The sequence below is a fragment of the Octodon degus genome, unplaced genomic scaffold (genome assembly GCF_000260255.1).
Source record: "Octodon degus isolate 3935 unplaced genomic scaffold, OctDeg1.0 scaffold00064, whole genome shotgun sequence".
In the NCBI taxonomy this organism is placed as follows: Eukaryota; Metazoa; Chordata; class Mammalia; order Rodentia; family Octodontidae; genus Octodon; species Octodon degus.
Genome location: NW_004524640.1, coordinates 7757903 through 7781380, shown reverse-complemented (window position 1 = coordinate 7781380; position 23478 = coordinate 7757903). Strand labels below are relative to the sequence as shown.

At 36.1% G+C, this 23478-nt stretch overlaps 1 protein-coding gene and 1 pseudogene across 17 annotated transcripts in view; one reads left to right on the top strand and one right to left on the bottom strand.

Moving 5' to 3' along the window:
• Rbfox2 (RNA binding fox-1 homolog 2) overlaps positions 1-23478 on the top strand; it is a 305574-nt gene that overhangs the window by 97579 nt on the left and 184517 nt on the right. For all 17 annotated transcript variants that reach the window (XM_004634570.2, XM_004634567.2, XM_023719032.1 and 14 more), the window contains one exon: positions 7439-7489. In XM_004634570.2, the coding sequence (XP_004634627.1) occupies positions 7439-7489 (51 nt within the window). Of the gene's footprint in view, positions 1-7438; positions 7490-23478 lie in introns of those variants that run through there.
• Positions 13565-13878, bottom strand: LOC101573874 (annotated as a pseudogene).

Here is a 23478-nt window from a genome sequence, read left to right as displayed (position 1 = left end):
CGGTCCCTATGCTTTGCTAAGCTTGTTCTAAGTAGGTGCTTTAGATCACTGAGCCATCTCACCAGCCCAAGAATTATTAATTTAAGAGAAGATCAGTGTAATGAGGGATTGGCTTATTGGCAAGGAAAAATCCAAGGAACAGCATGTAATATGCAGGTATAATGTACTAATATGATCAGTATATAAAATATAGTTAGTATAATTTATATATAATAGCATTCACTCTGGAGGTAAAATACCAAAGAACTGTTTCCTTCATTATCTCTTCTCTGACCCCCAGACCAGGAGCTGAAGTTTGGAGCTTATTGGAGAAATCTCAGCTGTTACTGTGGATAAGAAAGAAAAAAATGCCAATAGTCTCATATCTGCAGTATTTGAGGGATATCTGCCCCCCCCCATTGGGTGGTCCCGAGGAGTGAATCTATTATCTTGCACATACTAGACAAGTGCTTTCCCACTGAGCTATACCTCCAGTGCTCTTGATTTTTTGTTTTAATTTTGAGACAGGATCTTGCTAAGTTGTTTAGGCTGGCCTCAAATTTGACATCCTCCTGTCTCAGCCTCCAAAGTAGCTAAGCTTACAGGTGTATGCTATCATAGCTGGCTGATACCTGCATTTCTGAAGTTGCCAGACATTCACCCTCTAGGGTGCTGAGGAGAAAGCTCTTTTTTAGGGAGTTATCTCACCAGAGGCACTGTGCTGTGTAAGAGCCACTGTGTGGGCTAATTTAGGCTGCTAGAGCAGAGAAGGGAAGAAACTACTAGTCTAGAGGAGCTGCTAAGTAAGCACAGTGGGACCTGGCATTGAAACCTTTTCCTCCTTCAAGGGCTCTCCTGTGCCCTCTACTGACATAGCCTGACATCATGCATACTAGAAAAGGAGAAATATTTAAAGGGCCCAGGTGCATTTTCATAGAGCTGGCTAAAGAGTAATTTAGAGCTTGAAAGTCAATTCATTAATTGCTGGCAGGTGAATGGAGTAGATATTTATTTCCAGATCTTCAGAAAGCATGAAGAAAGTAGTTAATGGATGGCGAGCTAAAGAATGTCAAAGGTAGCTAAGACATGCAAATAAATATGTATGTACCGTATAAAAAAATCAACTCAAGGTAGATGAAAGTCTTAAATACGAAAAATAAAATTCTTAGAAGGAAATTTAGGGATTAATCCTTATAATCTTGAATTTGGCAGTGAATTCTTGGACATAACACCAAAAACATAAGGTAACAAAAGGAAAGAAATAGGTAAATTGTACTTTATCAAGAGTAAAAACTTTTTGGGCTGGTGAGATGGCTCAGTGGTCTAAGGCACCTACTTAGAACAAGCTTAGCAAAGCACAGGGACTGTGGTTCAATCCTCCAGCACCACATGCCAGCCAGCCCCGCCCCCTGGTGGACTGAGCTGGCCACACACACACACACACACACACACACAAATAAATAAAATTTAAAAAAAAAAAGGTTTTTTTTAAAAAAAAAAGTAAAAACTTTTATGCATCAAAGAGCAATATCAACATAGTTGAAGAAAATATCTGTAAATCCTGTCTGGTAAGAGATTAATATGCAAAATATATAAACTCAGTAGCATATATAAATTGGCAACCCAAACCGAGCAACTCAGTTAAAAAATGGGCAAAATAGCTGAATAGAAATGTCTGCAAAGAAAATGTACGATGACCAGTAAATACATTAAAAGGTGATTAAGTGCCGGTCAAATAGCTCAGTGGGTTAAAGCACTTGCTTAGGAAGACACAGGGGCTGAGGTTCGATCCCTTGTGAGCCTTGCTGGCCCCGATCCCAGGGCATGCTGAGAGGCAGTTGAGACTGGGCATGGTGGTGTGCGCCTGTAATTCCAGCACTTGGGAGGCTGAACAACAGGAAAGATCACTATGAGTCTGATCTGTGTAGTGAGAAACTGTAGACCCTGTTCTACATTAAAAAAAAAAAAAAAAAAAAAGGTGGTTGACACCATTATTCATAAGAGAAACACAAATCAAAGCCATAATAAAACAACATTGCACGCTCATTAAGGTAACTTTTTTTCATTAAGATAACTGTTAGTAAAGAAAAAACAAATCTACAATTGTTTGGTAAAGTGGTGGAGCAGTTGGAACCCCTGTGCATTGCTGGTGGGAACATAAAATGCTACAAATAAATTCTCTAGAAGAGATAGAAAATGTGAAATTGCAAGAAGGTATATGCACTGAATATATTTGTTAACTTGCTTTCCAGCATGGTGGTCCCAGAATACTTTATTTATGTTACTAGATATAAAAGTACCTGCTTATTCATCCTCTTACCATTTTGTTATTTTTGGGCAAATTTATGAGTGGAAAATGGCATCTCTGACCTACAAGAATGTTCATAGGCAGTATGGTATGTGAGCACAAACACAGATAAGGAACAGCTGTAAAGAATGTAGGTATCCATGAACAGGAAGATAACCACAGAAGTAAGTTTTGACATTTTTATAAGGTTTTAAAATACTGACTAGAAGTCAGAATTAGTAGAATATAGTAATACATATTAGTGGAGATGAGCCACACAGAGTCAGCAAGAAAAGTGTAATATTCAATATCATGCAGAATTAATGCATTTGTAAGAGAGAAGTATGTACATGGTAGAATTAAAAATGAAAATAGCCCATTTTCATTAAATACAGATCACTCTTACATGGGCAGGAGTTTTCCAAGGGCCAGAGAGTTACCAGTAGTCTATCTAAGAGGTGGGGAATATGAAAAGTAATTAATGCCTTGCTAAGACAAGTGAAAAGATTCATTTTCTCTGACACGTCTCTGCAGCTTGTTATGTTCATCTTTGCTGTTAAAATTTTGACCATTTTGGCTTGTAAGAATGAGATCTTTTTCTTAAAAAAATGTGTGTTAGTTGATATGTAGAATGTTCTCTGGGAATGACACATCTTTGTTAAAAAGCTTTGGAGTTTGTAATCACTTTCTTAATCATATAATCCCTTTCTCAAAAAGTGTTGAAATATTTACTGTAAAGGGGTAATATGGAGTGGTCATTTTGAGGAGAGCTTGGCAAAATGAAAAGGACAGGGCTTTGGGTTCCAGGAGACCCAGGCCAGTGCTTCACCTTTTCCATTTAATGTCTGTATGTTACTATATAAATCAATTGCTTTCTTTCTTTCAGTTTCCCTAATGGTAAGAAACACATTCTTACTTTCCTCTATTGTTTCTTGTCTTTGCTTTTTTCTCTTCTTCTCTCATTCACCCTGGAACTATGCAGCTTAGTTGCTCATATCTGTTGGTCTTCATCATCATTGTTAGGGAATGGTATTGATGTAAACTTACAGAATCCAGAACAAACAGGTGCTTCAGAATTTCAGGAACCTTGTTCTTTGATTATAATCGAAATGGTGTATGATTTCCTTGTAAAAATCAGTGTGAAGAGAGGGGTGGTGGTGCACATTGTAATCTCAGCAGCCTGAGAGGCTGAGGCAGGAGGATCTCAAGTTTGAGCCCAGCCTGGGTAACTGAGTGGCTGAGACACTGTCTCATATTTAACAAGTAAGAAAAAGTTGGGGATATCATGCTCTGGATTCACGCAATTGTAGAACTGCAAGAAAAAGGCAACATGATTTTAACTAGTATTATTACTGTAAATCTCACAGTTTAGAAGTGTTTTTGCAGGGTTTTTTTCTTTTCTTTTAATATAGTCATCTGTCACTAATGTCTAATTCAAGAATATTTTCAACACTCCTCAAATAAACCCCATTCCGTTAGCAGTCATCACAGATTTCTGTTCCCTAGCCTGTAGAAGCACTAATTTATTTTTGTCAGTAGGCACATTGCCTTGCCTGTACATTTCCTTTAAATAAAATCATATAAGTTGTGATCTTTTTGTGTCTGATCTTTTTCACTTAGCATGTGTTTAGGATTTGGTTATGTTGGATCGGTATTCCATTCCTTTTCATTGCTGAACAATATTCACTTACAGAAGTACTATATACTTTATCCATTTATCAGTTTTTGGACATTGGGTTGTTTCTCCTCTGGCTATTATGAAATAACGCACACATGTGTGCAGGTTTTTTTTTTAAATTTTTTTGTGAGAAATGTTGGGTATTTATTTGATGTTACTACATACATCACACTTAAATGCCTTTTGGTAAAGTAAAAGGCAGCTTTTTTTAGATACAGGAGATTCTAATCAAATTGGCATAGTCAAGACCAAAATATAGATGTTGCTTTCTGTCTTCAACCATTCCCTTTAACAGGCTAATAAATACAAATAGAAAGGGAAGTCTTTCTTGGTTTTGAGTCAATGAAGGATTCTCCCAGTATTTAAACATATTCACATAATCAGTTATATAAACTAAATATAAAACCAACCTTTAGTAGGTCTGAGATGACATTTTCAATCTTCACGAGAAATTCAACATTACTAATAAAGTCCAGACATGTATTTAGAAAAGGAAAACAGTGGAAATATTTACTGAACTGGAATTACTATCAAAACTTGAGGGGAAAAAAAAATCCATTTGACTATAAGCCACTTAAATCAGGATTGTCTGTGCAGGGTTTTATGTGACATATGTATTTGTTTTTCTTGCTTATATACTTTGGTATAAAAGTTCTGGGTCTTACAGTAACTCTGTTTAACATATTATGGCCTACGCAGTGGTTTCTAAAGTGGCTGTTTTATTTTATATTCCTCCCAACAATATTTAAGGATTCCAGGGTTTATGAGATAGCTCAACGAACAAAGCACCTGTTTTGGCAAGCTTAGGGACCAGGTTCAATCCCTGGTTCTTCATGCTGCGCTGGCCCCAATCCTGGGGCACACTGAGCCAGTGAGAGAATCAAGGTGCGGTGGTGCATGCCTATAATCTGAGCGCTGGGGAGGCTGAAAACAGGAGGATCACCAGGAGTCTGATCTGCATAATGAGACCCTGTACCAAATATACAAATTTAAAAAAAATCCAGTTTTTCTTTTTTCTCACTAATACTTGACATTGTCATATTTTGGGGTTATAACTGATTGATGGTATTTAGCATCTTTTCATGTGCTGTGTTTACTGATTATTTTCATATCTTTTGAATTGCCTATTCAGAGCCTTCTCTCTGAGGATCTGTCTGTCCCTGCTCCCCTTCATTGAGTTCAATGCTGTGCACATGCTAGGCATGTACCCTACCACTGAGCTATATACATCCTTAGCCCAACTTTCTCCATTTTAGGTTGAATTGATTTTCATTTTGCTGTTGACTTGTAAGATTTCTTTATATAGTCTAGATACACATCCTTTATTAAACATATAATTTGCAAGCCTGATTTCAGTAAACTGTTTTCTAACCAGTGATCATGCAGATTTGCTCCTTGTTTTCTTTTAAGAGTTTTATAGTTCTAGGTATGATTTGTTTTGAGCTAATTTACATATGATGTGAGGTAAGAGTTGCAGCTTCATATTTTTATGTGTCTTTCCAATTGTTTTATTATCACTTATTAGAAAGATTACTCTTTCCTCATTATTATTATTATTATTATTATTATTATTGTTTTTGTGGTACCAGGGATTGAACTCAGGACCTTGCACTTACTGGGCAAGCACTTATTCCACTGAGCTATCTCCCTGGCCCCTTCATTAGTTTTTTGATACCTATTTCAGAAGTTCAGCAAACTGTAAAGGTTTATTTCTGGACTCTCACTTGTTGTCCATTGACCCATATATATATTTCTGTACCACACTATTTTGATTATGTAGTTTTGCAGTAAACTCTGAAATTAGCAAGTAGGTACCCTTCAGTATTTTTCCTCTTTCTCAGAATTGCTGGGTATCTAACTTTTCAAAGGCAGTTATCTTCACTAATGTGCTTTCTTTGGAGAAACTTAGTTATAAATATTAAAATGTTCAAAGGAATAGAAAAGGAGCACTTGGGTTTATTATGATTTAATCATTGGCTGAATTCCTAATTTGCTTATTTAATTCCACTTATTTATGTACAAATTCTTCTGGGTATGCACCATATATTAGACACCATACTAGACTTCAGGGAAACCATGATGAATAAATGGGGCTATGCTGTGAGCTGAAGTTAACTTGTAATTGGTGTTCTAGGGAAGCATAGACTTTTGACTGTCAAAGAAATGAAACAGTCTCCATTAGATGGATGGTGTGCTCTATTGGCATTTGGAAAGTCCTATCAATGAAAATTCCTCTGAAGTTGTTATTCTGCTAGTAGGAATAAAAACTACAAGTGGATGAAAAAGAGTGAATATCTTTGAGGAGGAGATATGTTAAACACTTTAGGAATTACAAAAGTACTATATAGTCTCATTTACTGCTTTGTGCCCATCCCTTGCGTTTAAACATTCTCAAAGGAAAGGGCCTTCATTCATATTTCTTATTCTGTCAGTTATTCAACTATACTTGGGAAATTTTGGCATTCTCTATAGGTTGAATAAATAATTATGCTAAGCCATAAATGAATGTTCATGTTGTGTATCTTTATACTAAGTTAGGATTTGCATAGCTTTCTTTGAGTAGTGTCCTTGTCCTGAGTGATCTTGATTTAGTACTTAATGTGAAATTGAGACAGATACTCCAGATGACATATCTTTAAAATATGATTAATTGCAATCATGAAAAACATTGAACGTAAGCTGCACAAACAACCAAAACAAATTTGTCATATACACATGTTATGTATCACTTGAGTCCATAATGCTACAGGCTGGAAAAGGAAGTCTTGAACAGAGGTTGAATTTCTTTCTTTTTTAAAGTTTGTTTGTTTGTTTATTTATTTATTTATTTATTTATTGTGTGTGTGGCCAGCTCAGCCCACCTAGGGGCGGAACTGGCTGGCATATGGTGCTGGGGGATTGAACCACGGTCCCTGTGCTTTGCTAATAAGCTTGTTCTAAGTAGGTGCTTTAGACCACTGAGCCATCTCACCAGCCCCATAGAATTTCATCCAGAGTTTTGAAAACTGAAGAAAAACGAGATGATAAGAGCTAAAATTTTCCAAGGTCAAGAGACAATTTACAGTGGGTGGTACTTGTTCTATCTCTGATCAGAAGAAACATAGAAATGTGCAGTAGCTTTTTGTTTTTGTAATGTATAGGAGGGCTGCTGGTTTTTAGTGATTAAGAGCTGGGGCTACTAAAGTCCTGCAGTGTGAAGTACATTGGTAGAGATACACTGTATTGGGAAGGAAACGAATTTAGCACAGGAGAGTAGTGTCTGTCAAATGTGCCTTCCTAAGCATGTTTGTTTTTTCTTTTTTTTGGTCTGTCTTTGTCTATGCCACTGAAAAAGCTCCGTCAGGAGATATATGTAGTTAGATTGGATGGAGTACACCAATGGGACATTTTAGGAACTGGGGTCGTAGCTTCTATTTGGTCACTTCGGGTGGTTTCCATTATTTTAGCATTTTCTTTTCTCTTAAAGTTTGATTTTTTTTCTTTTTTTCTTATAGAACGAACCACTGACCCCCGGTTATCATGGATTCCCAGGTCGGGATAGCCAGGTTGGTATTTGCTGTTTAAAAGTCAGATGGTATTTGTGTGCATATGTCTGTTTATCAGAGGATGCTTTATTACTCTTTGCTGAAATTACTTACTTTGGAAGGTACACATCATGTTTCAGCAGTGAATTTACTGTTAGAGATATAAAGATATATTCTAAAACTATTACTGTTATGTTACTAAGGTTACAAATAGTATACGAGGAAAAAAATCACTTAAGTACAATACTATAATGATGGATTTTTGTTTTTTTTCTCCAGGTTGTGTAGTGATTTTTAATTTAGTCTTCTTGGTATTTCAGGATTTTAAGTGCTGGACTTGTCTTTTAATTTTCTGTCACTTAGGCTATGCCTGAGTCTCTGTAATAATCTTTAGCAAGAAAATTCCGTGCTCTTTCCTGGGAAATTGTTCAGCCTTATGGTTTTAATCAGGAAAGGCTTGCTTGAAAGAGTGAAATTTTGGCTGCATTTCTTTGTTAGTTGGGGATTGATTGGAAAAATCTGGGTCCTATTGTGGGTCAGAGCAGAACAGTTTTCTGTAAGACGTGTTTTAGTGTGGTTTAGGCAGGTGCGTAAAGTGTTTCCTTTGTCTTCTTGCTGTTTGAAGGCTTCAGCAGATGAGGCTAAACAGTTAAGATCGAAGAACAAGTAAAGCTGTTACTTACAGTCATGAATGAAATTTATCTTCATGCTGTTTGGGGATATGGACATTCTTCAGATTTGGAAGATTTATAAAAGGATAGCTCCTGGAAGTATCTTTGAATGCTCATCCATGATTCCTTACGGGGTTGTAAAGAAAAAAAATGCCACCATTAGTTAGGCTTGTTTGAGTATGAGTCAACATAATAGAAATGAAAAGGGTGACATGGTTTTCCTTTCCAGAAACTAACTGAATCTCATCGGAGCGCCTGAAACTCATCTTAAAAACTAGGATAATCAATAATCACCTACTTGGAGACCTTTCAGATTTGAGAGTATTTACCCAGTTCTTGCATTATTGGTGTTGCTGGCAGCAGACTGACTCCAGGTAGGGTATGGAGATAAAGTATTTACGTATCTCAGCTTTTATCTCCCAGTAGGATTATTACTGTTGGAATTGAAGATGGAAGCTTTTAGTGAAAGATACCCTCATTACCCCAAATCAAAAGAGAACATTGCAAGTTTTATTTATTTTTTTGTTCTTGTGTTGTTTTTAATCTGTCATAAGAGCTTTTGTAAGTTGTGAAATTCATGCTCTTTGATATATGTATCAGAAAAATGCTGCTACCTAGAGATCCTGTCTCCAGATAGTCCAGTTTGAGGTGGTGGAAGATGAGGTTAGGCTATTGAAATGTCTATAGAAACCCCTGAGGTGATTCTGTTGTGCAGGAGGGGCTGAGAATGAGTCCCAGGAACCACTTTTTAAAAGGAGTGACATTCTCTCTATTTCATCTGGAACTTGTATCTACAACATGTAATATAAAGGAATCATGATCAGTTTCTTAATCTAGTGTTATATACTAATGCAAACATTTCATTATTTATAAAGTGTGCTCATTTTAGGAATAGGAAGGTGGAGCTAAGTGATATGAAGTGTGGAAGTAGATTTCCTGAAAGGGTACTGTCTAATGCTGTGTGAATGACAGATCAGTGAAAGCAAAGCAAAAAGAATCAGAATTTGTTAAAGCACACCAAAAATAGTCTCTTTCTTTGGAACTACTTATTTTTTTCTTTTGCAGCAGAGATCTACTTTTGTAACCTGTACATTTCCTACTGATACTGTTTCTGCTGTAGGCCTACTTAAACCTTTAGGTGTGGCTTAAAACTGCTCATTTACTTTGAGCATGTTCTGATAGTGACGAGTTTATTTTAGCTTATTTTCTTGGGCTTTATTTTGTATTCTGACTGGATCTTTGAATTAGAGATCTTAGAGTAGTGCAAATATTGAATAGTGGCTTGTATTTGATGAATGCAGAATCCAAATGAGTACTGCTAATGAATGCGCCTAACCTTGCGAACTCTCACTTTGTGCTTTGAGATTTGGGAGGCATTTATCAGTGTGAAACACAGATCACCGAACAGCCCGAACTGGGCAAGAACTGAACTTCTGAGCTTTACATCTCTCCAGTGGGGTTTACCTCAGCAAATCCAGGAGCCAGGGAGTGGGGTGAAGGTGAATTTTAATTGTGTGTCTTTATTTATTTCCCTTATTCTTTTGCTATTCCTTTCTAAATAGCTGAGAACTACTTCCAGACAGAATTTGTGTGAGCTTCTAATGGTGATTTTATTTTTATCTTGTTTTAAAATGTATTTAGTGCAGGGTCTCAGTACGCAGCTCAGACTTGTAGTGATCCTCCTGTTTTCAGCCTCCCAAGCGCTGGCTTTACAGTGGTGCACCACCACTCCTAGTGTTAGTTGTGTTTCAGCTTGCCTCGGGGGACTGGCAGGTCACCTCAGCCTTATTTCCCAAGCAGTTAACAAGCCCTATAGGGATGCAGTTCATTGCTTTTATTAAAGTACTCTAGGTACTTCCTTCTGCTCACAGATGTGCTCTTTCTATACAAAGGGAGGAGACAAACATTGTTTGGTTTTACAGAAATGGAAAACAGCTCAGAAATGTTAAATGTTTTATGTTAAGTCATGCTGATTTTAGGTTGATAGTACAGTGTAGTTGTTTAGATTCCTAGATGGCTTTTTTTTTTTTCCTGTAATTTATATGCATGTGCTTGTCCATGTTCTCAGGTGTTGCTTAAGGCTAACACAGGTTTTGAGCTTGAATTCTTTTTTTTTTTTTTTTTTTTGGTGGAACTGGGGATTGAACTCAGGCCCTTGCACTTGCCAGGGAAGCGCATATTCCACTGAGCCATCTCCCCGGCCCCGAGCTTGAATTCTTTTTTTGTACTTGTGTGTAGCAGCTGCAGAGTTTTTATATAGAAAAGGTTTAGGAACAGGAGCCTGATTAAAAGAGGGCTATAGTTTACATAGCAAGTTTACTGCTTTGGCTTTGATTTTTAAAATTTGGAATGGCTTGGTGGGGGAAGGGTTTCCCTTTTTACCTCCTGGTGCCATAACTTTATGTCTGCTTTTGTTTTTTTGAGACAGATTCTCATTATGTAGTTCAGGCTGGTCTTGAACTCATTGTGTAACCCACACTGGGGCCTCAAACTGGCAGTGATTCTCCTGCCTCATCCTCCTGAGTGCTGGAATATGTGTTCTACCACATGTGACTAAGATCTGCTATTGTTAAAATCAACATAGAAGTTATCATTCAAGTTAGGACACTTTTGTGAGTGAAATACAGATCTACTGATTGAAATACTACTATATTAAAATTTTGGGTGCATAATCTAAAAGTATCATTGAGTTTTAGTTTGCATGTTTGTTTTTATATATTTTTTAAAGAAGAGAAACAAGGCCTTAATGACATTCAAAGCAATCTGGGTAAAATGCCTATGTTTTGTTTATCCTTCTTGCCTAGTCTTTTACCGTGTCTTGCCCATATCTAGTTTGAGCACAAGTATTTAATGCCTTGATTTATTATGTATTTTCAAGGCATTTAAAATAGAGCTGTTTTAAAGAAGACCTCTTTTTGTTTATGTGTATTTTCAGGACATTTAAAATTGAGAAGTTTTCAGGGAAGCTATCTTGTTTATGTATAGGACTTTTAATGACATAATTATATTCTTGGTAAAAATACAGCTATTAGGGAAATAAAGGAGGTGTGAAAAAATTGGTACCTAGATTTAGGTGGTGAGAATGCCAGAAGCAGCATTCCTCAGCATATTTGACTTAGGAAATGAGGAACATTAGTTAAATTGACAAGTTAATTGATTAAAAGTGCTTTTACTTCACTATAGTCAGTTGCTGGGAGAACTTTCATTGTCAGTAACTTTGTGTTTCAGTAATGGCTTCTTCGTTGATTTTTGTTGTAAGATAAACTGAGTGGGGGGAATGGGTAGAGAAAGAGAAACATCAGATAAGTACAAATTAGAAATAGTTTTTTTTTTTTTTTTCTTTATTGGAGCAGCCCAGCTAAGAGTAAGTATTGAAAGTAATGTAATTTCCTCAGAGAAATCTTTCTCCTACAGCCTTAAATTATGGCCCACTGCATTGTCTAGTACTTAAATTTGGAAGGAAACGTGTTTACATTTGAGATGAACAAGAGCATAGATGTTTGCTTAGTTCAGGTGCTGAGTCAGCTATGGAACTAGGAATATTAGTAAATTAGTAAAGTATAAAAATTGCCACTAAGAAGAATGTATGCAGTGTGTTAATTATTGAAACTGTCCTACTGTTTTGATTTGAAACTGTCTCATTGCTATTTGTTTATCAATAAAATTATGGCAAAAAAATAAAATAAGAGATACAGTACCATTAAAAAATAACAAGTAAAAAAAATTGCTTTTGTAAAGTACAGTTGTACTTTTGTAAAGTACAGTTTACAAAATACTGTATTCAGTTTTCATTATCTTAGTAGCTCTGCCAGGTAGGTTAGGCCTTATTTTTCCTATTTTGTAAGTAAGAAAAACATAGCATTTTCAAGGTAAAGGTTTTAAAAAGAATCTCACATAGGTAGTAAGTGACAGATTTGGATTAAACCCCAAATTTTCAGCCTGTGGATACTTCCTTTCTGGATTTTTCTGTTAATGCCTGTTTTCTTTCGATACAGCTTGTCTCTTGCTAATGTGACAAGATAAGATGGTATGAAATCTTTCACAACATCATGGAGAGTCTTTAGGCTTCTGAATAACTCATTTCTGTCAAGTTTTCTTCCTTCTTTATTCAGATAGCTTGTGATCTATAATTTGTCTTTTTCTATCTTAAAACATTAATGTGTGGTCAGACCTTGATTTTGAAACTGCTTGTTAGCGACTCTGCAAAGATTTTTCCTTTAATTTTCTAAAATTCTGTCAACAGCCATTATGTAAATGTTTTGGGAATTCACAGAAATAAGAGCATATCAAATGAGATGTTTAAGTTGACAAATGTGTTACAGTTATGGCAGTCTTTTATATAGAGGGCAGATTTAAAATATCTTAAAAATATTTTGTTTCAAAATATTTTTTCTATATTCTAACCAGTTTTTCCATGTATTCGTAGAATGAATTTCATTTTAGTCTGATGTTTTGCAAATGAACTTTGAGGGCTTTGTATAATAGCAAACATATTTTCTGTCATTTTCATTTAGCTTGGTGGCAAAGAAATGATGGCTGCTTTTTTCCTTTTGGAAGAGTTGGTAAGATGGATGACAGCATGAGGGTCTTCAAGTTCTAACACAGTGCTTTGAATTTAAATTCTTTTTTATTTTTTGGTACTGGGAATCAAACGTGGAATATCTCCAGCCCATTGAATTTAAAAAAGACTGCAAATTTGAGTAGTATCTTTTATGTCTTGACCGAGCACAAATGTGTAGGGATACTTACAGCTTACTGTATTCTAAGTATTGTGAATTTTCCAGTCTGTTCGATTACATATCAAAGATGGAAAATTGTGCCCAACAATTTCTAGATTCATGATTAGAATACAATTTATAATTTGATAAAATATTCTAAAAACTGTTGTCCTTAAAAATGCTACCTTAGGATCTAGGGGCATAGCTCAATGGTAGTTAGTGGTAGAGAGAGTCTTCAGTATATGTGAAGCCCGATCCCCATCTTTTCCTCCCTTCAAAGAAAGAAAAAGCAAACTTAAATCCAACACCGTTTAACAACAACTCCCCTACTCATTTTTCCATTGTGGCCCCAATGCCTGCTCTGCACCACCCATGTCCCCCAAGCTGGAGACTGTATTAAAATGACCCATTCAGAAATAAAATGTTACCCATTCACTATCTCAGTCTGTAATTTTACTTTGCCCACCTTTTAAGGTAAACATATTTCTATTTTGTTGTTAAATTATAAGTAACATAAAATCACATTCTTTTTTTCCTGCTAGGTTATATAGATCCTAGTTTCATCTTTTGTGTAAAGGTCTTTTTTTTTTTTATGTTTCAAATAACTTTTACCGAGGAAGACTAGACTCTTAATATGTGGAAAGACAGTAAATACATTTTCAATTCTTAGTCATTGAGGCAGAAATTTTCTGTCTTGATGGCTAAAACTATTTCTTTTTCGCTGCTCTTTTTTCTTCTTTCCTTGGTTTCCCCTTTCCATGAAGCTTCTTTAGATGCCTTTGTTCATCCTTAAAATCCTGATGCTCATCTTTGTAGAGGCCAAGAAACCGGAATGTGCCCATGAACATGAAATACGTGTTGTGGTTTGGGTACCAGTCATAGGTCTCCTTCTTAGCCATGGCTGCTCACTGAAAAGTTTTACCACTTTCCTGGATATCGAGTTAGTCTGCCTGGCAGCCTCACTGAAGAGCTGGGTGCTCAGGCGACTCATGCATGGGGTATATTCTGAAAGTGAAGACATCACCCATGTGCCCTCCAAAGGTCCTTTTAAATGGTTACTTTTATCCATAACTGCCATCAGGCTGCCCGTTGAATTTTAAGTCCTTATGCTGTTGTCTTTGCACCCTCTAGTGGATGAAGGGCCTGCAAATACAGCAGTGCCTCGTGTTCTCATAGAACTTTGCCCTGTAGTTGGCTTCAGACTTTGTTACTATGTTTTAAATGATTTCGTTCCACGTGTAGTACATAAGCTTTCTCCTCCTAGACAAGAATTAATTTTTTTCTGTTCCTCACTGCCTTGCTTCTAAATAACCTACTTATTGTGCCATTTCTTGATTTATCAATTTTATGGACCTTCCTTTCTTTGGCTTGTTACTGTTGAAAATGACTTAATATTTTTATAGATATACTCTTGCTAATAAAGGAATTTTTACATTAAATGTTATTGCTTTATGATTGTATAGTACCATGATAAATCAGTTCTGAACACTTCCATTTGCAAACAATTTGGCTCACAAACAGAAGTGTTTTTGTTTGCAGGCTGCATCAGGTGACAGATACAGCCATCTTTCCTACATAAACATGCCCATCTTTTCCAAAATCCTAGAACAAATGTACTGCTGTACATTCTTATGAGTATAAATATTTTGATTGCCAAATTGTATTCTGATTACATTTTCTTCTATACTTGTTTCACCTTAAGTTGTTCTTCCTCTTGTGTGTGTGTACATGTGCTTGCATGCATGTGTAAAATTGGTTTTTACAAAGTCTTCATTATTCACACGTAATTTCCATACCATAAAATTCAGCCAGGGTAAGATGGGGTGTGTGTGTGGGGAGTGGTGGTGGTGATGGTGGTGTGGATTGAACCTGCTACTTTGTGCAAGCTAGATACACATGCTACCTACCATTGAGCTACAGGCCCAACCCAGCTGTTCTTTTTCAGTGACTTTTTAGTAAATGTATGAAGTTAATGCCATTATCACTGTACTTCAGTTTTAAAACATCTTTAAATTCTCTCAGATTCTTTTATAGAAAGTCCTAGATCTCCCCATCCCTCTTTAGGCAATTGCTATTATGTTTTCTGATTGTGAAATTCTCTTTGCTGGACCTTTCGCATTAATAGAATCATATGATACATACAATCTTTTGTGTGTGACTTCTTTCACATAGCGTAATGCTTTTGAGAATCATCCAGGTTGTAGTATGTTGCATTATGTAGTTATTAGCATGAGATAATATCTCATTTTATGGATGTAACACATTTTCTCTGTTATCAGTTGATAGGTATTTAGATTTTTTTCTGACTTGACTAGTATGAATAATGCTGTTGTGAACATTCACAAGTCTGTGTGGACGTATGTTTATTTTTTTTATTTTTTTGCTTTTATTTTCGTATGTTTATTTTTTCTGGGGTAGATTTCTAGGACTAGGATTATTGATCATATGGTGATCTTGTCTAACTTAAAATAAAAAAAAATCTTTTAATTAATTGGTACAGGGTCTCATTCCACAGCTTGTACTCAGTAATTATCTTGTCTCAGCTTCCTCAGCGCTGGTATTACAGGCAAGCACTGATGTGCCTGGGTTCCCAGGCCATCAATCCCTGGGTCCTTATGCTTGCCAGGCAAGCTCTTAGACCACTGATTTAACTCCCCAGCCCAAGCTTGCTTAACTTTTAAAAACATTCTCAAACTATTTTCCAAGATTGTTTGGTTTTATCAACTCTTCATTAAAACAAGTGTGTTAAATTTTTAATTTGCATTTCCCTAGTGGTTAACAATATGGTTTATATGCTTATTAACCACTCATATGACTTCTTTGATGAGATAACTATTCTGGTTTTATTCACTTCTTATTTGGTTTGCCATTGAATTTTAACAATTCTTTAATGTTGTAGTTACATTTTTTTCAGAGTTGCGATTTGTAAATATTTTTTTCTTCGAGTTCATAAAATGAACCTTTCCTCTGTCTCCAGTAAAAGAAAACAAAAGTATGTTCTCATCTTTATTCATTTAATTTGGATAAACTGAGTATTTTATGAAAGAAATTATGAAAAGGGGCATTTGCTTATCTCTGCTTAGGCCTGATGGTTGTTCCAAAGAAGACTAGCAGATTTGTGGTTGCTTTTTACAGCTGTCTTCAGGTCCTTAACTGGCAGCTGTGGGTAAGAAACCTTCTCAGGTTGTGAAAAGAAATTGTGCTATCCTAAAGGATGTGTTACAGTATCAGCCATGTTCATTGGCTTGTTATTATTATTTTTTAGCCAGACCCTGTAGCTTCTTTTTTTAAACTTTATTTTATTTTATTTTTTTCAAAGTTTTATTGATAAACAGATAGCAATGAGACAGTTTCAAATCAAATCGGAAGTACAGTTTCAACAAATGATACACTGCATATATTCTTCTTAATGGTTAATTGCTGTACAAGTTGCAGATCCTATTTACAAACACCATTAGAACAAATCATTCTATTCATTAAGAGAATGCAACTATATATCTATCCCAACCACTTTGAATACACAGATACAAAATGGACATTCATAGTTATACCCCAATTTTTTTAAGTTCCATTATTGAATATTATAGGTGTGTAAACTCAGCAAAATATTCTAAAAGAGTCTAGTAGCCCATAATAGCATTGGGTCTTCTGTTTAACTGGCAATGTCAGAAATTATTGACCTGACAGAACCTGTAGCTTCTGTGTAACTCTGTTTCATGGAAATTTCTTTGTAGGTGCACACGTGAATGTGCATGCGCGCGCGCACACACACACACACACACACACACACTCCTGCTTTGAGTTTAAATCATTTTTGTGTTGCAGGTTATTTGGCTTTAGGCAAGTGTGTGTCTTGACTGAGCCCTAATTCCTTCATCTATAAATTAGGAATAACATCTACTTTGAAAGATCCTTATGGAAAAATAAAAACAAAAACTTCAAAACCTGAAAAAAAAAAAAAAAAAAAAAAAACAATGATCATTATGGTATTAGAGAGAACATGTAAATTTTCTGACATGTAATGAAATCAGTAAATCATTTTATTTTATGGAAAAGAAGACTTAGAGAAGCTTCACAAAGAAATATTTTTTAATTCTCACACTCTTCTAAATCTGTTTTGTCATTTTTCTTTTTTTTCTTTTTTTTTTTTTTGCGGAACCAGGGATTGAACTCAGGTCCTTGCACTTGCCAGGGAAGTGCTTATTCCACTGAGCCATCTCCCTGGCCCCTTGTCATTTTTCTTATTGTAGTTGTTTTCTATGTCAAATGAGTTGCACTCATGTATCACAGCAGCATAGTTTGTAATAGTTAAATGTCAGAAACAATTAAAATGCCCTCAAGCAAGGAATGGGTAAAGAAAATACGGTTTCTTAAAGTACTGGTGACTACTCTGCCATAAAGAAGGATACATTTGAGACTTTTCTAGGTAAATGGATGCAACTTGACACCATACTCATAAGTGAAGTAAATCAGACTCACTTATGTAAACATTGCGTTGTCTCCCAGGTGTGAGAAATTGAAAGGCAAATAAGGATCAGGTAAATGTATGATAGGTATTGTGAAATGGGAAGAAATTGTTCAAAAGGAAAAGAGAACTAGAGTGGGAGTGGGAGAAATGAAGGGAAGGAAAAGGAGAAAAAAATTAAAGAGGATAAAATGGAAACAAGACTTTGTAAATAAAGAGGGAAAGGTAGATTGAAGAGTGGAGAGGGATTGGGAAAATAGATCAAAACACATTATGTACAGGTACAAATTCCTTATGATGAATATGATCATTATGTGTATCTAAAATGTATCAGTAAACCTAACTTAGAAGAAATGGTCTGTAATCTCAGCAGTTAAGAGGCTGAGGCAGGAGGATCACTGTGAATTTGAGACTAGCCTGAGCTGCATAGTGAGACCCTTTCTAAAAAAAAAAAAAGAATAATAAGAAAAGGTCACTTTTCTTGCTACAAAAAAAAAGTTCTAATTAAATAATATAGATGGGGTGGATCATATCCCCAAGAAAAATAGGTTTTGTGAGGGAAATGAAGTCTGTATGCCTTCGTTGACCTATCTCATACAAACCTTGGAAGTGTCAATTGTAGGAGTGGGTTATTTCTGAGACTCTTAGAAGTTGAGCAAAATTTGGTCCAAACTAAGGTAGACATTTGAAGTTCTACAATTCGGTCTAGTGTCTCCAACTCTGTTCCTCCCCTTCCCCCTCTCCTTCCTTTCCCTTCCTCCTCCCCTCCACTCTCTTTCCACTCTCCCTTCCCCTTTCTCTTACCTTCTCCTCCCTTCCCTGAATGGAACCCAGGACCTTGTGCATGTAAAGCAATAGCTACGCCATTGAGCCACATTTCCAGCCCTCTCATTGTTATCTTATTTATAGATTTCTTCTGCTGTATATGTGTATTTAAGCTGGTATGCCTTATGTTTAGATGTCATCCTCCCTAACCCCCAACCTCAAAGCCTTATGTAGCCATCGCTGGGGTTATTTCAGAGCTGTCTGGATCTAGAGTATGTGACACTAGAATTCATGCATGGTTCAGGGCTAGAATCAAGAGCACTAGGATTAAGGGTATGACTGCTACCTACCGTATGTAGCCTGGGTAAGATACAAGGGATAGAAAGATGTGTAATCACCCCTTGTGCTACTTTCTGCCTGCCATAAACTATTTCTCTGTGATGCCTGCCTGGCATGCCACTTGATTATGGAGCTAGTTGATTACGGACTGAGATCTTTATAAACTGTGAGCTAAATAAACTTTTCCCCCTTGAACTTTGAGTATCAGGTATTTTGTGTTGGGAACAACAGAAAAGTAACTAACACAAATATCTTTCTTGGCCATGTTTTGTTCTTTTTTTCTTCTGATGCATTTTTTGCTGCAAATGTTTTCACTATTTGCAGCAGAATTCTAAGAGTCCCTCAAATGCCTGATCACAATTCACTTTCTTTTGTGAAGCTTTTCCTCATTACCTCTGAACTCATTTAACATCTATATCAAATCAAGTGAATTGGATAAATGTGAAGAATATGAGCAAATGTTGTGAGAAGTTCTCCAAGGTTTAGTTTTATCATCTGTGAAAGTAAAAATACTCGAGTAGTTGAAAGGATTACAGTTTTAAAATTACACGGGACAAGAGTGACTTACTGGCTATATAACTAGGTTTAGTTTACTTCTTTAACTTTCTAAATAATGTTAGTGTCTTGTCATTTTTAGGCCTAAGTTTCCTCTTTTTCCTTTAAGTGCCCTGGGTCGAACAGGTTTGATTTTGTGGTTTTTGGGAGTATCACTGCCATGTGGAAAAGATGAAACTTTTATCGTTAGGCTTTGTGTGCTTCCTCAGTCTTTCAGTGCTCCTGTAGATCTGTGGATAGAAGAGTGCGATAGGCCAAAAGCTTTAAAAGTAGAACTTTTATTCTCCTCTTTCCTCTGTATCTAATTTCTATGTTATATCCTGCCTTTTAGGCCACAGTTGGGCTTCCTCCTAGCTTTGTTTGTCTCTGTGCTTAGGGTAGGATTGCTGTAATTGTTCTAAGTTTTTTGGTTGACTTGACTGTGTTAAGTATTTTGTAAATTTAATGGATAATTTCACTCTTTAGCTTTTCAGTATATTAAACTAAAACTTTGTAAATAGGCAGTACTTTGAGTTGTAATGAGCTTAACATGACCAATTTGACTGCAGATTATTAATCACTAGCATTATTTAGAAAGGAAAATAATAGAAATTCCTTTACTAGCAATTTTCAAAATTGGGAAATTCATCTGTCTAGAATTGCTTAGGACATCCAAGTCATTAGTAGGCATGTTCTTGGAGATCATTAGTACCACTAAGCAGTAGATGTTCTCACAGCCAAACCTGGTTATCATTTTGTGAGTTACTTGTAAGAAGCCCCTATCCTTTGTTCTTTCACAGATAACTGCTGGTAGATGATTTAGAATGAAACTAGCTCATTACATGTAAATGCAAGGAGAAAGGCCTAGTTGTTGGGAAATAGTATAGTTATGTTTCAGTGTATGTTAAATGTTTTTACTTTCTTAATAGAATTATTGTGTACTATTTTACTTAGCTGATACTAGAGAGGGAAGAGAATTATAGAACTTGACCTAAGATCTTGTGTTAGGAATTTTTGCACCAGTACAATGTAATTTCAGGAAATTCTGGGTAGCTGTGCATTTAAACAAAAGCGCTACTCTAATCACTCTGGAGTCTCAACGCTGCTTAACTTTTATTTGCTTAGTATAGTGTGATATTTTAGGTCTAGTATGATCTAATTGCATTAATTTTCCCTGTTTCTGTATTGTAGTCATGCTGTGGTGTGGGATAACAAGCTTTGGAATCAGACACGGTTTACATTCTAATTTCTTCTTCTCCTGATGGTACTTTTCATGTTTACATTCACTTCCTCATTTGAGTCTACTTCAGTTGCTCCTTACATGAAGTCTTGTCTGATGCTTTTATTTGGGAATGGACTCTCAATGTCTGCTGCTCTTCCAAGAGACATGCTCTCCACTTTGTAATGGCATTTTATCTCTGCCTGTTAGGTCAAAGTGAAAAATTGGGGTTGCATACAATTCTTTGAGAGCAAAGAACCCTGTGATAACTTCTATTTGTGAATGTTTTTCAAAAAGTGTATGCTAAGAATTTGGTAAGGGATGGCAAAAGAGTAAGTTAAAAAGTAAAATCATCAGCCTTTTTGAAATATAGGAACTACTTAGGTGACATTTTCTCTTATGAATAAAGGGGGGAAAATTCCCTAACTTTGGCCAGACTTTTGCTACGTTTTCATTGCCTTTGCCTTGCCAGAGCTAAATGCAAAATTAATACTTAAGAAGCTAGATAATCTGATCTTCATCAGGAGAGTACCTCTTCTTACAAGTTTAATGAGTTTGGTCAAGTGGATATTAAATGTAAATCTGTCATTTTATGGAGCCATACAGGACTCTTAAAACACTCAGTAAATACTTTTATTGAATTAGAACTTTCCTTGTGTGTCTCCTATTATTAGATTTTTTTTTTTTTTGGTGTTTTAAACAGTTTATTTAACTGAAATGGACTTTTCTTTCTGAAGTGACTTCCATTTATTTTGATACATCTTTTCCCCATGATGATTTACAGGATCTTCAAGCCAATATAAATATTTTATAAATATTTGAATATTTGAGTATGCACCTGCACAATACCTAAGCAATATCTTTCAGCAAGAAAAACACTGAAGGGTAAAGACTAGACACAATTACTAGATAGAGTAAAAATCTACTGCAAATATTTCTGAGGTAAGAAGGCATCACATACCTGTTTAAGAAAACCACCCTTATAACACAGGATTTTATTTTTACTTGGACCTAGAACACTTAAGCTGCCAATTAGGTGCTGAATGGCAGAGCATCGTCCCCAGTTTCTGCCATGAATTCATAGGGAATAGGTTCCAACAACTCAAGTTCCTTTCCATTGGTCCTCACAAAGTGTGCTTCTCTGGGAGGGGCAGGCTGGCGTTTCAGCTGAACCCAGGAACCTTTCTCTTTGGCTTCCTTCTTTTTCTGATCATCTTCCTTGACACGTTTCAGGAAGCTATCATGACTTTTTGAGTTTAATATGCTCAATACATACATTAATCTTCTTGGCAAGTATCTTGCCCTTAACTTGTTTGTTTACAACAATGCCAACAGCATGCTGGGTAACGTTATAGATTCTTCCTGTTTTGCCATGGTAACATTTTTGAGACCTTCCTTTTTGCACAGTGCCCATTCCCTTGATGTCTACAATATCACCTTTTTGTAGATATGCATGTATCTGGCCAAGGGAACAACCCCATGTTTTCTAAAAGGCCTGGAGATCATATACTGGCTTTCCCTCCTCTTGCCCTTTGTGTTAGTCATTTTGGCAAATTACTGGAAGGTGGCAGTTCTTGCTAAAAGGGTAGAATTTTTTATTATTCCTGCAGAATACCTTCCGGCCTGAGCTGTCACAGACTTCCCAATTTCAGTCTTGTCAATTATACAGTCATTCAAGATGGCGACGCTTCTAACTCTTCAGTCCTGTTGTTTTATTATTGCCACAGGGATCCTATATTTAATTCTAGCAATTGTGACTTTAGAGTCATGGGGGGTGATCTATGCAGAAAGCTATCATATATTGTATACTACGTGTCAGGCCTTGTATAAGGTGTTTAGAAATACTATTCATTCCTATTTGTAGGCAAAAAATGGAGGGCTCAGAGATTAAGTCATTGTCCAGGGCTATGTAACTATTTAGTGAGTTTGATTTTTAAATTTAAATGTGTTAGATATTTCCACTGGGCACATGTCTATACTTACTTATTTTTACTTGCATTTAAAAATGTTTATTTGCAGTTTGATTATTCTTTAGTCAGCAATACTCTTTTCTCCCCACTAGTGCCTCTTTATAGGGATAATTCTTTAGTCATGTAGTGTTGTATAATTTACATAGCATTTACCTGTCCATTCTGTATTAATGAGACCCCGACAACCATTATGCCAGAGAGCAGGTTTTTAATTCTCATTTGGAGATGAGAAAATTAAGATTCATAGTGTTGTTAGAGACTGACCAAACATAGTAAGAAATGACATAGAGGTATTTTTTTTTTTTTTAATGAGGTACATTGCCTTCAGAGTTTTTAAAAATGAATACATAACATTTTTTAGCAACAAATTCTCTTTCATACTGTGGGGTGGAAACTAGGATATGATCAAATTATGGTTTTATGAGTTCCACAGTTTATTGCCATATAGAGATCTTTTTTTCTTGTTAGGTTCATTCACGCTGCTTAAAGAAGAGAAAATAATGTAAACAGGCCTCCCAGGGAACATACCATGTAGATAAGGGACACTAACTACATAGTGAGTGAGTTTCAAAATTATGGAAATGCAGTTACTTAGAATGGAAGCAGGCCTTTGTGAGACCTAAAGCCTAGAAACAGTTAGGTTTACCTATTCTTTTTTTTTGGTGCTTTAAACAATTTATTTAGCTGAAATGGACTTAAGTTTGTTTCTGAAGTGACTTCATTTATTTTGATACATCTTTTCCCCATGATGATTTACAGGATCTTCAAGCCATATAAATACTTTATAAATATTTGAATTTTTGGGTATACACCTGCACAATACCTCAGCAATATCTTTCAGCAAGAAAATACTGAAGAGTAAAGGCTAGACACAATTACTAGGTACAGTGAAAATCTGCTGCAGATATTTCTGAGGGAAGAGGGCACCACATACCTGTTTAACTAAGAAGACCACCCTTATAACACAGGATGATTTTATTTTTACATAGGACCTAGAACACTTAAGCTGCCAATTAGGTACTGAATGGCAGAGCAACGTCCCCAGTTTATGCCATAAATTCATAGGGAATGGGTTCCAACAACTCAGTTCCTTTCCATTGGTCCTCACAAAGTGTGCTTCTCTGGGAGGGGCAGGCTGGCGTTTCAGCTGAACCCAGGTACCTTTCTCTTTGGCTTCCTTCTTTTTCTGATAATTTTCCTTGACACGTTTCAGGAAGCTATCACGTGCTGGATACGCACATTAATCCTCTTGGCAAGTATCTTGCCCTTAACTTGCTTGTTTACAACAATGCCAACAGCATGCTGGGTAACGTTGTGGACTCTTCCCAT